This window comes from Ceratotherium simum, chromosome 2 (assembly GCF_057802395.1).
Source record: "Ceratotherium simum simum isolate JZ-2026a chromosome 2, ASM5780239v1, whole genome shotgun sequence".
NCBI lineage: Eukaryota > Metazoa > Chordata > Mammalia > Perissodactyla > Rhinocerotidae > Ceratotherium > Ceratotherium simum.
In genome coordinates this window covers 53,180,458-53,196,407 of record NC_141901.1, presented here as the reverse complement: position 1 = coordinate 53,196,407, position 15,950 = coordinate 53,180,458, and the positions used below count along the sequence as shown (strand labels likewise).

Here is a 15,950-nt window from a genome sequence, read left to right as displayed (position 1 = left end):
TTTACTGATATTAAGGAACTGTTATTAAATTTTTTAGGTGTGATAATGGTATTGTGATTAAGCTAAAAATGCCCTTATGCTATAGAGATTCATATTGTAATATTTAGAGATGAAATTATGTCAGGATATGCTTCAAAATATTATGGGAGAAAGGGATGGGTAAGGGTAAAGATTAACTATAACTTGGTAAGTATTGAAGTAATGTGACTGGATTTATTTTACTCATTTGTTTACTTTTACATATGTCTGAAATTTTCCATAATAAAAGTTAAAAAAAAAGATTAATACAAAAATCAGTTGTGTTTCTATACACTAACAACAAACTATTTGAAAAAGAAATTAAGAAAACAATTCCATTTTCAATCTCATCAAAAAGAATAAAATACCTAGGAATAAATTTAACCAAGGAGGTGAAAGATTTGTACACTGAAAACTATAAGACACGGATGAAAGAAACTGAAGAAGACACAAATAAATGGAAAGATATTCCATGCTCACAGATTGGAAGAATTAATATTATTAAAATTTCCACACTACCCAAGGTAATCTATGGATTCAATGCAATCCCTATCAAAATTTCAATGGGATTTTTCACAGAAATAGAACAAACAATCCTAAAATTTATACAGAACCACAAAAGACCACGAAGAGCCAAAGCAATCTTGACAAAGAAGAACAAAGCTAGAGGCATCACACTTCCTGATTTCAAACAATATTACAAAGCTATAGTAATCAAAACAGTATGGTATTGGCATAAAAACAGAGACATAGATCAATGGAACAGAATACAGAGTCCAGAAATAAACCCATGCATAATCAATTAATTTATGACAAAGAACCAAGAACATACAATGGGGAAAGGACAGTCTCTTCAATAAACGGTGTTGGGAAAACTGGACAGCCACATGCAAAAAAATGAAACTGGAAGCTTATCTTACACTATACACAAAAATCAACTCAAAATGGATTAAAGAACTGAATGTAAGACCTGAAACCACAAAACTCCTAGAAGAAAACATAGGGGGTAAGCATCTTGACATCAGTCTTGGCAATGATCTTTTGGATTTGATTCCAAAAGCAAAGGTGGCAAAAGCAAAAAATAAACGGGTGGAGACTACATCAAACTAAAAAGCTTCTGCACAGCAAAGGAAAGGATCAACAAAATGAAAAGGAAACCTACAGAATAGGAGAAAATATTTGCAAATCACATATCTGATAAGCAGTTACTATCCAAAACATATAAAGAACTCATACAACTCAACAGCAAAAAAACCCAAACAATCCGATTAAAAAATGGGCAGAGGAACTGAATACACATTTTCCCAAAGAAGACACACAAAAAGCCAACAGGGACATGAAAAGGTGTCAACATCACTAATCATTAGGGAAATGCAAATCGAAACCACAATGAGATATCACCTCACGCCTGATAGAATGGCTATTACCAAAAAGACAAAAGATAAATGCTGGTGAGGATGTGGAGAAAAGGGAAACTTTGTGCACTGTTGGTGGGAATGTAAATTGGTGCAACCACTACGGAAAACAGTATGAAGTTCCTCAAAAAATTAAACATAGAACTACCATATGATCCAGCAATCCCATTTCTGGGCACATATCTAACGGAAATGAAATCACTATCTTGAAAAGGTATCTGCACCCTCATATTCACTGCAGCATTATTTACAATAACCAAGAAACTGAAACAACCTAATTGTCCCTTGATGGACGAGCAGGTAAAGAAGATGTGGTAAAAAATACAATGGACTAATACTCAGCCATAAAATAGAAGGAAATCCTGCCATTTGTGACAACATGGATGGACCTTGAGGGCATTATGCTAAGTGAAATAAGTCAGGCAGAAAAAGACAAATATCGTATGATCTCACTTACATGTGCAATCTAAAAAACCTAAACTCATAGACACAGAGAACAGACATTGTGGTTGCCAGAGGTATGGGGTGGGGGATGGGCGAAATGGGCGATGGTGGTCAAAAGGCACAAACTTCCAGTGATAAGATAAAAAAGTCCTGGGGATATAATGTACATGCTGACTATAGTTAACAATACTGTATTGTATTTTTTTTTAATTTTATTTATTTATTTATTTATTTATTTTTTCCCCCAAAGCCCCAGTAGATAGTTGTACATCATAGTTGCACATCCTTCCAGTTGCTGCATGTGGGACGCAGCCTCAGCATGGCTGGAGAAGCGGTGCGTTGGTGCGCGCCCGGGATCCAAACCCCGGGCCACCAGCAGCGGAGCGTGCGCACTCAACCGCTAAGCCACGGGGCCGGCCCTGTATTGTATTTTTGAAAGCTGCTAAGAAACCAGATCTTAAAAGTTCTCATCACAAGAAAAAAATTTTTTAACTATGTGAGGTGATGGATGTTAACTAAACTTATTATGGTAATCATTTCACAAAATATACATATATAAAATCATTATGTTGTACACCTTAAACTAATACAATGTTATATATCAATCATATCTCAATAAAACTGGTGGCGGGGGAAGGTTAACCCAGCAGAGTAACGGGGAAGAACATTCTTCTCAAGAAATGGTACCGGGATAGTTGGCTATCCATGTGAAAAAAAATGAAATGACCCCTACCTCCTATCATATACAAAAAAATCAAGTCCCAGGATTCAGAACCAAAAATTAAAGGCAAAATAATAAAGTTTCCAAAGACTCCAGGAGACAATGTAGGAGGATAGCTCCATGAAGTTAATATAAGAAAAACTTAAGCAGCTCACAAGAAAAACCATTAACCATAAAGGAAAAGATTGATAATTTTTTGACTACATTAAAATTAAAAACTTCTGTGCATTAAAAAACATCATTTTGGAGAATGAAAAGGCAAGCCACAAAGGAGCTGATATCCAGAATATAAAAAGCCCTCTTACAAATCAATGAGGGCAAACAATCCAGTAGAAAGACAGACAATGAATTTTACAAAAGATGGTATTCAAATGGCCAATAAACATAAAGAGAGATGCTCACCCTCAACAGTAATCAAGGAATGCAAATTAAGCCACAATGAGAATACCACTACACACCTACCAGAAAGGCTAAATTATATAAACTGATGATAACAAGTCGTTTTTTTTTTTTGTGAGGAAGATCGGCCCTGAGCTAACATCTGCCAATCCTCCTTTTTTTTTTTTGCTGAGGAAGACTGGCCCTGGGCTAACATCCATGCCCATCTTCCTCCACTTTATAGGGGATGCCGCCACAGCACGGCTTGCCAAGCGGTGGTGCGTCGGTGCACGCCCGGGATCTTAACCAGCGAACCCCGGGCCACCGCAGCGGAGTGCACGCACTTAACCGCTTGCGCCACCGGGCCAGCCCCATGATAACAAGTCTTGACGAGGATGTGGAGCAACGCACAAGAATATCTATAGCAGCACTACTTATAATAACCCCAAACTGGGAACAACTCAAATGTCTATCAAGTGCACAATGCATAAGAAAATCGTGGTACATTCACACAATGGAATAGTATACACAATTAGAATGATCAAACTACTGTTAAACTCATCAACATGGATGAATCTTACAGATATAATGCTGATCAAAAGAAGCCAAACAAAACATATATACACACAGCATGAGTTTATTTATATCATGCTTAAAACTGGGCAAAACTGTACTATATTGTTTAAGGTTACACGCCTAGGATGTAAAACTATACAGAAAAACAAGTAAATGAACACTATGAAAGTCAAGATAGGGGTTACCTTTTGTGGGGGGTGGCGAAGGGAATGGAGATGAGAAGGAAGCATGATGGGGACTTCTCGGGAGCTGGCACTGTTTCCAGTGCTGTAATGTTTCCATTCTATTCCAATGTTGGTTACATAAGCATTCACTTTGTGATAATTCACTGAGCTGTACATTTTGTTTTGGATACTTATCTATAGGTGTGTTATATTTGAAACAATTTTTTAAGTTAACCCAGAGTAGTTTTTGCGTTTGACTTAAAAAAAAAAAGACCTACCCTTCAGAATAACACAAGAATGAGCCCATGGTTTACTACTGTAAATAAGACACAACTTTGGATTCATGTGTACTATAGAATGTTTCTCACTTTAAAGAAAAAGATACACAAAATATGACCGCATAATGTATTAATAATAATTATATATAAATATTAATTAATGACAACTCTCTCACTCTTAAAGATCACTTGTTTTATTTGTCAGTGCTCCAATCTTTTCAGTACTATTTCTTCCATCTCACCTCTTCAATGGGTAGGTCCTGAAGCTGTGGTAAGGAGCAAGACAGGATTCCAATAAAGAACGGCGTAGGCGAGCACACAATGTCGATCATAGATGCTGGCAGGACTGGGATGTAGGTATGCTGCCAGGTGAATGGATACAGTGTGGCCACCACAGCATGGCCACATTTTGACAGGGTGCTAGCCAAGGGAGAAAGCAGAAAGCAAGGAGGAAAAAGCAAATGGTGTCACATGCAAAGCAACACAAACAGGGTGTTTTAGATATTATATTACAGAATTACAAATTGATAACAGTTAGTGATCACAGATGAACAACTCTGTGATTACTCATTAGCTTTTAACATTTTATTTAAATTTTTAACTTAATTTACAGAAAATCTTGACTCTCAATCCAGCTCTTTCTCACAATTCATATTGCTAAAAATTAATGTGTACTTAGAAAACAAATACCAACTTTTAACAACAGTTTAAGCAAAACACATTTAGAAACATAAATTAATTACAACCCCAAAAAGTCACTGCTACAGCCTAATGCAAACAGCTTTTGAATTGTTTACCATTTGGAATTATCCATGTGACTATAGCATTAGGTAATTGAGATCCTACAGTTTTTTAATATGCCTAAATTTTAAAATAGTAAGAACAAGTATAACACCAGTATAAAGTGACATATTTTACTTATTTCTAACCTTAGGCTGTCAGCAACAAAGATTACCCTCCGCTCCAAAAGGAGAGAGGCACAGACCCGGATGAGATGACACACACTCAGGCACTTAAAGAGACATTCAAAGTCAACATGTTCCAGTCGGGAATCCAGTGGTCGGCAGAGTTCAATTGACTAAAATGCAAGAATTTGATTTAGGGGAGCTGAGGTTGGAAAACAATTCCTAATGACAACACTAATAGATTCTGTCATTCTTTTGTTGGTTAAATTCAAGAAACAGGGTCTGTTACAAAGAGTTTGTAAAGCTACCTATACTAATTCCAAGACCTAATATCTTATTTTTGTGCTGTAAATTTCTGGTAAAATCATTTATCCTATCTGACAATAGTATGTATAATCTTCATTTATCACACTGAAATTGTCATACAAAGGGGCTCAATCTACGAATGGTGGAAAACCTCTGGTTCCTGGGTCTAGGATCAACTATCTTACAGATGAACTGCATATTTCTCCAGTGCTTTGTGGGACTAAAACATATTCTGCACAGTTTATGGAAAAGGAAAACTATGTTTTGAGGCTTCTTGGAAACTCTGCCTATTAGTGTAAGGCCTACTTTTTGGCAGCTATCAAAACTTCAAAATGAGCTAACTTACACCATCTCCGGCCCCAGGGAGGTAGCTCTTAACTGTGATGGTGCGTCCAGGAGCTGGGAAAGGAGCTTCCATGACGCTTCGCATGAATGGGTAAACCAGGGCTGGAGACATTTCTCTTCTTTTCTCTACTTCATCCAGAATCTACACACACAAAATATGTTATTTTATTAGACTCAGTTCAAAAACATAAAGGAATCCTATTAAAGGAATTGCCAAACTTGGTGCACAAACTTGAAAATAACTCCAACAGATAACTTCTGCAACCAATAAAAGTTTATTAAAGGCATCATATCTCTTGGGGGTATCTTTACATCCCCAAGAAAAATTTCTAAAATAAATCAACTTATTTTTAGAAGAGGGACCCCTTTTAATGTCACTAAGGTAGGGGCCAAGAAGGTGACACTGACAATGATATCCTGCAGTTTGGGGTCTGGGAAAGACAAGACAAGCTAAGCTTCGGGCTATGTTCTCCTAAAAGCTGGGAGGTTTAGCAAACCAAAATGAGGATGGCAACAGCATCTGGAATGAAGATCTAAATTTAAGCTTTAAAACCTGTGGTTCTAATCTACTAATGAGGCACCCTTTCTAAAGTCTATGCCACTTAACATTGCCTAGTGAAGTCATCAGAAACAAAAGCTCAGCGCTCAGAAAGAACACTTTTCATAGGACCCATTCTCCACTTACCTTTGAAAAAAGGTTGAAGCAGCCCAGGCGACTAACCATACAGTACACCTCAGGGAGTCGCTTTCCTTTGCCTTCTGGCTGAAAGAAAAACAAGGCAAAAATTAAGCAACACAATCTTTACTTATTTGGACTATTAATATTCTTTAGTAAAGAGCAGGAACCAAGGCTTTCATCCTCAATGAACACTGAAATATGGGAAATGCTAAAAAATGATAGCAAGATTTATTCCAGGTTTAGTGGAGGCATCTAACTAAGCAAGAAGAAAGTAACTCAGAGCTCCCCAACTGGCTCATTGTACTCATTCCTCAAATATACCCAGATGGATATTTAGCCACTGTGTCAGTGGTTTCTTCATTTATTACTAACAAACAAATAAATAAAATGAATCCATACCCTTTCCATTCTGTAACACTCCATGGCTAACCCCACCTTGCTTTTACTGTTTAAAGGTAACATAGCTTCTTTAATACACAGATCACTGAGTAGCCTTCAAACTCATCTAGAGATAGTGTTTCTGAAGTTCCTAGTCTGACTCTATTGTTCCTTGACCAACCTTAACTGTAGCATAAGTCTGGTACTTACCAAGAGCTTCTTACAGTAACCAAACCACCGGCTCCCATCTTCACCAGTCAAGACGAAGGAGAACGTTTCACTGAAAAAATAGTCAACAGTTTGAGATCTAAACAACTACTTATGGCATTCTTCATGGAACAAATAGTTGAAAATTAGGGTCCAACAGTAGTCATTCTGTGATCTAAGAAGAGGCATTAATATTACATTTATTGCAAGTCACTCTTCCTGAGGGAGACTGTCCAGGCTTTGCCTGTACTGGAGTGAGAGATCAGGTATAGGATGAGCTGGTGATGCTGCTGTCTCTTTTTACTGTCTTATTTATACAGTCTAGCTATTAATTGAGCCTATTTTCCTTCTGTTGAATGTCCAATTTAGTCAAACATATAGGTAAGCTAGAAAGGATTTTTTTGTGTGTGTGAGGAAGATTAGCCCTGAGCTAACATCCGATGCCAATCCTCATCTTTTTTTTTGCTGAGGGAGACTGGCCCTGGGCTAACATCTGTGCCCATCTTCCTCTACTTTAATATGTGGGACGCCTGCCACAGCATGGCTTGATAAGTGGTACATAGGTCCGCACCCGGGATCTGAACCTGCGAACCCCGGGCCGCAAAAGCAGAGCATGCAAACTTAACCACTACACCACCGGGCTGGCCCCTATAAAGGATTTTGATAAGCCATTTTTCCCCTCCAAATTCTTCCAGTTAGCTCTGAGAGGTCATATGGAACAGTGATAGGCAAAGAATTATATCCTTAATATATAAAAATTAGTAAGAAAAATATTAACTTCTCATTAGAAACATAGGCAAAAGATATGCATAGGTAATTTACAAAAAGACCTAAAGATGCCCAAGAAATTCATTAATAATCAAAGAAATCCAAATTTGAACAATGAATACATGTGTCTATATATATTTATGCCAGTGATTTCTAATTTCTGGTTTTTATTTACTCCTCTGTATTTTCCAAATATTCTAGGATAGACACACAAAACTTGTTGGGGGGTAAAGCCAGCCATGGAGCAGCGAGGCCAGCATGAAAGAAGCTGCCTACGCAGTCTGCAGTGTGAGTGGCAGCACAAGAGCATCAGCGGGTGATGGCTCAGAGATGAGAGTGGGGATCAGGCTACACTGGTTATGAGAGACAGCAGCTTAGTCTGAAGGCACCATGAGGTGGAGGGGCAGAGCAGCTACTTAGGCAACAGTGGGGGCTGTCTCCCAGCAGGTCGTCAGCATGTGATATGAGTCACATAATCATGCTTTTCAGCCTAAACAGTATGATCAATAATTACAATTTTGAACAAAGCAGTTGTCTATTTACAAGCAGGATTCAGAGACAATAATGGTTTATTAATTGAACATGGTAATTTCCTCTAGATACCAGGAAGGAATTCTTTATACTTTTCTTCTCAATATACTCACACCTCCCAAACTGGAGCCTCCCTTTGCACAAGCTCCACAGAGAAACATACAGTCTGGGCCGTGGCTTCTTCTAGCAACTTGAAGGAGAAACAAGATACAGATATTGCTCTGTTTCATCTCTGTTGCTAAGTAGAGTCCCTAAGTTCAAGTCTTTTTTTCCTTTTCTGTCCACTTGGTGGCATTTCTGATTGTATGCAAAGTGGAACATTTTTTTCTGCAGAATTGGCAAACTGAAGAAATCCTCAAACTTGTTTTCCCTTTGACACTGAAATTATTCCACGTTTTTCTTTTCTGAGCCCCACATAGTAAATGTTCTAATTCTGTTTCTTCCTTTCCTCCCACTGCATCCTTGACCTGCCACAGTGTCCACATAGCTTCACTGCTGGATCTACCCATTTCTCAAACATTCAGATTCTACTTTTGCAGTTTCAACAAATAGAAATCAGATAAAGTAGCCTATTTACCTCTTGAGTTCTGAGGTTGGCACCCAGTCCTTTGAATCAGGAAAACAAAATTTTGGGATAACTTTGAGCCTCTCTTCAGTGTCTTTGGATTGCTTAAAGCCATGATCACCCTGAAAAAGATAACAATATAGGTGACTAATATTTTACGTAAGTGGAGAACAGAAATAAAAAATTCAGCCTGTTCTTGGGAAAAGAGGTCTCTGATAAGCCTAAGCAGTCGTCTCAACACAGCTTTGGGCTGTTTAACAAAACAGGAAGGCCAAGACTAGTAATCACTGATGATGCACTGAGAACAGAGTTACTAAGAATAAAGAATCCTATTTTTACACAGAAATGGTACTTGTGAAGTACTATAATCTGACGTAAAAGAGACGACTGAAAATAGTTTCTTATCTAAAGGTAGAATCTTAATTCAAGATTCATGTACTAGTGGGAACTCAACATTTTTATGAATCACAGGACATAAAATAAATAAAAATCTATTCTACAATAGACTGATAGCAAAAACCTAGTCAGCTCAAGACATTATGATCAATAATCAAAGATGTTTTGAAAAGGCAGATGAATGTTATTTAGAAAAGATACTATTTTTAGAATCTACCCCATATATAATCACTCCCTTTAGCATATAATCTTTGCTACCTAATTACTGGTTTGCGAGTTCCTGTAAAATTCTAGCATGGAAGACCCTTTTGTGCAAGACTGGTATTGTAGTTTAAAGAATAGCCTAAATATAGTTAAACCAAAAGACATTTAAATATTAGTATAAAAACAGCAGACAATAAGTCTAATTACCATACTGCCTTCATGTAACTAATACAAATGAACTATCTTTTAATTTAATTTCTAAAACAAAACATGGCAGCCATTCTGGGTCACTTAGACATTAGGCTCTTGGGCCGGCCCGGTGGTACAAGCAGTTAAGTGCTCACTATCCGCTGCGGCGGCCCGGGTTCGCTGGTTCGGATCCCGGGCGCGCATCAACGCACTGCTTGGCAAGCCATGCTGTGGCGGCGTCCCATATAAAGTGGAGGAGGGTGGGCATGGATGTTAGCCCAGGGCCAGTCTTCCTCAGCAAAAAAAAAGAGGAGGATTGGCAGATGTTAGCACAGGGCTGATCTCCTCACCAAAAAAAAAAAAAAAAGACATTAGGCTCTTAAGAAATGGAAAAGCATTCTAACAAAATTTTAGTTGTATCATATTCTATTATTTTTATATTGTTAAATGATTCACAATCATCTTCATTCAAGGTTTTCCACAACAGAATCAAGAGGGGCTCAGTCAACTCTTGCCCTCCCTAACTTATGGGTGCCTAATGCACAAATGTGCTAAGTAACTCGCTTAGAGACATCCCTGAATCACTGCCAGCGTCAACTGGGTCCTTACTTGGTTCTGAGCCATTAATTAAGGCTGTGCTGAAAACAGGTTCAACCTTGAGATTTCTCTCTGCAAACGTAAGACTGATCAAAAATCAGAAAAGAAAATTAGGCTTTTCTTTATGGGAAATATGATTCCTCAAGACTATCTAGATTACATTATTTTAGACTCTTATGGTACTATGTTATCAAACAGTGGGTCTGTGACACTGTGCTCTCAGGCTACATCAAGGAATTTTATAAGAAATTAAACATTGATTTATTTACAGTAGGAATGTTGTGGGGTCTTTTTAAACAATGAGAACCCATCCAGGAAATGTCTCTTAGATCCCAGTCCAGTTGTGCTTCACTAGCTTTTTTGGTGAAACATCTAACTCAGGGTTTAAACCCAAAGTCCTAAAGTGGCTGAGCAAACAACTGAAATGAGAGAAGTGGTGTGAGTAGTGAGTTGGAGAGTGAGTAAATTCCCTATTTAAAGGGATCACTCTTTACCAGGATCAGCTACATAACTTGCAGAGCACAGTACATGATGAAACTGTGGGCCCCTTGTTCAAAAAGCAAGAAAAATTAAATATAAGATAAAATATAAAACTTTTTCTTTTCTTCTGTGGTCTCTCTCTCGACCTGTAATGGGGTTTTTATTTGCTATTTAATGTCATACTCCTTCAGGTTCAAGGATCCTAGGGAACAAGTGCAGACCCTCACAGGTGCCCAGGGACCCTGGCCCTCAATCTAGCACACAAGCGGCCCCCCAGCTGCGGGGCTTCCCCTCTGGCCAGCCACAGGACTGAAACTCTGTGTCTTGACTGGGGGTAAAGAGGTTGAGTCAGGAATCTCCCCTTCCCATGGACCCCACAGCAGCTCCAACCAACAGCAGCTGGGAAACCCTCAAGGGGTAATAGTCTTCACATGGGGACATGCTTGGTATGTGGATTGGGGGTGGTGGAAAAGCTTGCCCCACCAAGCCACCCACTGAACACAAGTGGTACTGCCAACTCAGGGCAGGAGGGCCTCACTATGCATTGCCTGGAGATGCCACAGGGCAATGCTTGCCTGATCCCGACCCTCTCCATGCCTATGCCCAAGATCCTGCCAGGGACAGAGGACAACTAGGAACTCATCCTGGGGAGGTGGCAGGTGGTGAAACCATGCATGGACCAAGGTTTTAAGACTTTGGCACATGCCCCATTGTCCTATCAGACTTCACTTAACAAAATACAAATTCAAATATAAAATTATTAAGAATTTCAACAGTGACTGCAGAGCATTAAACCCCCAGTGCAGGGCCATCCTGAGTGAGGGGCCTTGTGCGACTGTACTGGTCACAGGCCCATGAAGCCAGTCTTGCTCCTTACTCCGCCTCAGCCAATTCTTGCCACTTAGGAATGTAGGCTAAGTGTCGGCAGTCTTTCCAGTTTCTCAGGAAAAAGCAGAAATACAGATTTTTATGTGAAATTTGATTTTTAAATATTGGCAACAACAAAAAATTATTATTATTTTTACAAAAACACTGTGCAAACCAAAAATTATATCTCTGGGCCCAGTTTGCTCAGAGGCCACCAGTTTGCAATCTCTGATGTAATGATCATGTTTCTCTCTTTGTATTTGCTGCCACAAAGCACAGAGCCACATTTGGGGTTTATGTTGTAAACCCTGTGAGGGCAAGAACCAAGAAGATCTATTTCAATTGTAATCCCAGCACCTAATCTCGGCAAACAGTAGGTATTTAAGAAATATTGATTAAATGAATTTTTTGAAAAAGGTAAAGCTAACCAAATAATACTGTAAATAACAGCTACCATTTATCAAGTGCTTACTGTGTGCCAGGAACTGCAATAAGCACTTTAGATACATTATCTCATTAATAGTGGATAACATTATATAGTGCTTACTATGTGCTAGACATTGTTCTAAGTGCCTTATAACAAATTATCTCATTTAATCCTCACTACAACTTATTGTGGTAGACACTATTATGATTAACTCCATTTTACAAATGAAGACACCAAGGCACAGAGCAGTTAAGTAACTGCTCAAAGTCACAGAGCTAATAAGTGGCAAATGCAGATAGTTGGCTCAGAGTCTATACTTTGAACTGCTACCCTATTCTGCCACCTTTATTATTCCCCTCATTAAGGATGACAAAATTAAGGCTTTGTAACTTGCTAAAGGTCACTTAGTAAACAGCAGAGCAAAAAATAAAAAACCAAGTTGCAGAATGAGCTTTTTTTCTCCCCCTTGGTTGCAGCTCATGCCTGACCTGAGATGTCATCAGAGTCACTTACCAGATCCTACAAGATGTACAGTATTAGCAAAAGCTGATTGAGATGAACAAGAAGAGAGGAAATAAATACACAGAGACACAGGAACATTCCTGAACGTCTCTTGGCCTCCTTGCACCTACCTTGCTAGGGAATTGTTGTATGACCTGGGGGATATAGTTTATTTCTGATGGTTTCTTCTGTAGCGACACCACCACAAAAAGTTCAAACAGCTGCTGCTCCTGTAATTCGATAAGATCCCGCTCTAAGGTCTGGTAGTGAGGATTTCTCTTGGAAGATTGCTGCAGCTGTGCCAAGCGCTTGTGGCGATCTGTAATGAGATCACGGAGCTTTGCTTTTCCTTTGTAGCCCTGTCTTCCCTCCAGCACCCAGAGGTCATGAGACATATGGGACTAATCTTCACTCAGTTGTTGCTGAATGAGGTTGACTAACCAATGTCTGCCACGCAGACATACCTGTTAGGGCTATGACATATTTGGGGGACAAGAGCAGATTCTCACAAGCACCTGGGGGCCCTGCGGTGGGACTGATGTTCCATGTCCCAAAAGATACTCTATGTACATCCGAACACATACTCTATGTTATCCCATCTTTCATGGCATAACACCAGGACACATGGAAAATATCAGGTAAAAGCACTGGCCTGACGACAGATACCATTGCTGGGACCACAAAATCACAGGTGGAGAGGAAAGATTTGATAAAAGAACTGAGTCCTACAGAAGGTAAAGGGATGAGTTTGGGGCCGGCCTGGTGGCCAAGAGGTTAAGTGCACGCGCTCCGCTGCTGCGGCCCGGGGTTCGCCGGTTCGGATCCCAGGCACGCCCCGACGCACCGCTTGGCAAGCCATGCTGTGGCGGCGTCCCATGTAAAGTGGAGGAAGATGGGCATGGATGTTAGCCTAGGGCCAGTCTTCCTCAGCAAAAAGAGGAGGATTGGCAGATGTTAGCTCAGGGCGGATCTTCCTCACAAAAAAAATAAAAAAAAAATAAAGGGATGAGTTTGATCAAATTAAAACAAAAACTATCCTCACATTAAAGAAATTGTCCTTTTCCCTTCTCTGCTTGGCATATATTACTAATAATGGACATATGCTTATATCAACAAATGGTGCTACATGCAAGAGGAAAAAAAATGAAATAGAAGATATCTATCAGCAGACTATTTCTCAAAAACATGAAATTATAGAAGCATGCTATTTAAATAGTAGAAGCAATGCCACTCAAAACTGGATAGCACTTATCCTTTATTCTCATTTATCTCTAAATTCCGAACAATTTGCGGCAGTCTCCACTGGGGAAATGCAGTACTTGCAGAAGAAATACTCTGAGTGTCCAGGATTTGCTTATGTGTCATTCTGAGCCAATGTGACTGAAAGACTCATCCTCTGACTAATTGTTTGTTTTTATTTTGAGATATGATGCATTCTGCCCCCAAAGAAGTTACATTAAGGATCAAAATATTAAGAACACTTAAAAAATACATCTAGGAGTGGCTCCCCAGAATTATCGAGTACACTTAGTGTTCTAGGCAAAGCTTTACTTAGCCCAAAAGGGCTCAGTACAAGTCAAGAGAATTTTAGGTCCTGTTTCTCCGTAGCAACAGCACTAAATTAGTCATCTTTACAGATCCAGGCTGAACCTGATGATGACTTAAGTTTCACCTTCAGGCAGGCTACAGAAGCAAACTCCTGAAGCAGTTCGGGCCAGTGGAGGGAGCACATGATTATTAATCATAAGATCAGAGTATCAGACTTGGAGCTGCCCTGAACTCAGCTTTGATAATTCATGTCTCCTACTTTTTCCATGCCTCAGTATGTCGGTCAGTTTATCAGGAACTCAATAACTTGCTGTGAAAATCCATTAGATGAAGGATACAGAGCACCATGAAGTGCTTGAACAAATACAGCCAAAAACGCAGAGTATATTCTATATTCTAACAGAAAGTAAATGGCACAACAATTTGGAATATAAATGCCTATGAATAAGAAACAGATCAGCTTCCTGTCTCAGTGTCAGAGATATCCAAGTTACTTAAATAATTACACTTGAGTGACTATGAAAAATCAGATATTTAATGCTAAGTATTTGTTTCAGAGGACGATTCACATACTCTGTTTTGACTGCTAGGAAACTTCTGCACATATGTCTGAACATGCAGCTCTGCCACTCCCCTAAGAACATTCCATCTTAAGAACCATACTGGTTTGCCTCACACCACCATGGGAGATTTTTAATGCTGTCAAACATCTGACAGTGTACTGTTTAGTTCCCCAAATCTCGACAGGTTCCTATAATGAAGAAATCACCTACAAAATGAAACTTCATGTGGGAAAAACATGCCTAATCACAAAGGTAGGTGCCACTCCACCCATAACCATGATCATTACAAGAAAGGGAGCAGCCCCACTGACTCACTCACTCTTTGGCAGATACTCAGCATCACTTTCATTCCCACTGGTTTCACCTGAAAAGAGAGAGAGTTTCCATTTGTATTGTCCAACAGTAGGAAGTACAGGAGGATGAGAACCATGTAAAACCTCCACAGACCTAGGGGCTTGGAGTAAGGATTAATAAGGATGCTGAGCCTTTCCCTAAACCACTTAGTTACATCATGGTGGGATAGTTACAAAAGAGAATAAAAGGCTCCGAGAAGAAACTACTCTACTCTATCTTCTTCCCACACCCTACCTCTCTCCTCAGCTCCCCTCTCATTCCTAATTCTAGAAATTAACAGCAATTCAGACTAGTTTTAAGAAGCCTAGTTCAGAGTGGATTCTATTTCTACATTCACATCCTCGTCTTTATATTCCCAAATAAATACCAAAGGTGGATCACCAACCTGGCCTAATAAAAATCTCAACATGGAACAAATTATGAATTTAGAATAATAGGAAAATGTGGGGCCAAGAGAGATTACCAAATAAGTTTATGAAGTAACATTCTACCTCGTTTATGATGTCTCTAAGCTACCTTTAGGCCAAACAAAACTTTCCTTTACTCTGGATTCTTACAGTACTCACTGCTTTGAACTGCTCTTATTTTCCCCAATCAGATTTTAAGGATCTTGAAGATAAGGGGCTATGCTTTTACAAGGGAGTGTTTTGTACCACAGTGTTAGGCACATGGCCAATTTACCAAAAAAAATAAAACAAAACTTTGTGAGCAAGTGAATGAAAAATTTCTAGATTAAGTATGAAAAGTAAAAGCAAAATAAAAAAATGTAAAGAAAGGGAAAATTTTTAAATATCAGGAAAAACAAGGTCTAGGAGTCATAAATGAAAAATGCATGTAAGTTTGATTATATGAAAATGTAAAATTTCTATCTAATAAAAAAATCATTAGTAAATTCAAAAGGTGAACAATAAACAGGAAAATATTTGTAATACACATTGCAGACACAAAGGCTAAGCTTCTTAATATTCAAATAGCTGTTAAAAATGAATAAGAAAAAATATAGCACAACAGAAAAACGAATAAAGCATAGGACTAGGCAATTTATAGAAAAAAATTTATAACTGTTGATAAACATGATAATTGTCCAAATTCATAATTAAAGAAATGCAAATTAAAACAATAAATAACCGGGGCCAGCCCGGTGGC

The 15,950-nt window shown here is 38.8% G+C and overlaps 1 protein-coding gene across 2 annotated transcripts in view; it reads right to left on the bottom strand.

The window, feature by feature from the left end:
- DENND2C (DENN domain containing 2C) overlaps positions 1-15,950 on the bottom strand; it is an 80,935-nt gene that overhangs the window by 11,527 nt on the left and 53,458 nt on the right. For both annotated transcript variants that reach the window (XM_014779990.2, XM_004420639.3), the window contains exons 7-14: positions 14,770-14,814; positions 12,471-12,658; positions 8,691-8,800; positions 6,818-6,887; positions 6,236-6,313; positions 5,552-5,692; positions 4,924-5,072; positions 4,237-4,414 (exon numbers count right to left, since the gene is read on the bottom strand). In XM_014779990.2, coding sequence (XP_014635476.1) covers positions 4,237-4,414; positions 4,924-5,072; positions 5,552-5,692; positions 6,236-6,313; positions 6,818-6,887; positions 8,691-8,800; positions 12,471-12,658; positions 14,770-14,814 — 959 coding nt within the window. The remainder of the gene's footprint in view (positions 1-4,236; positions 4,415-4,923; positions 5,073-5,551; positions 5,693-6,235; positions 6,314-6,817; positions 6,888-8,690; positions 8,801-12,470; positions 12,659-14,769; positions 14,815-15,950) is intronic.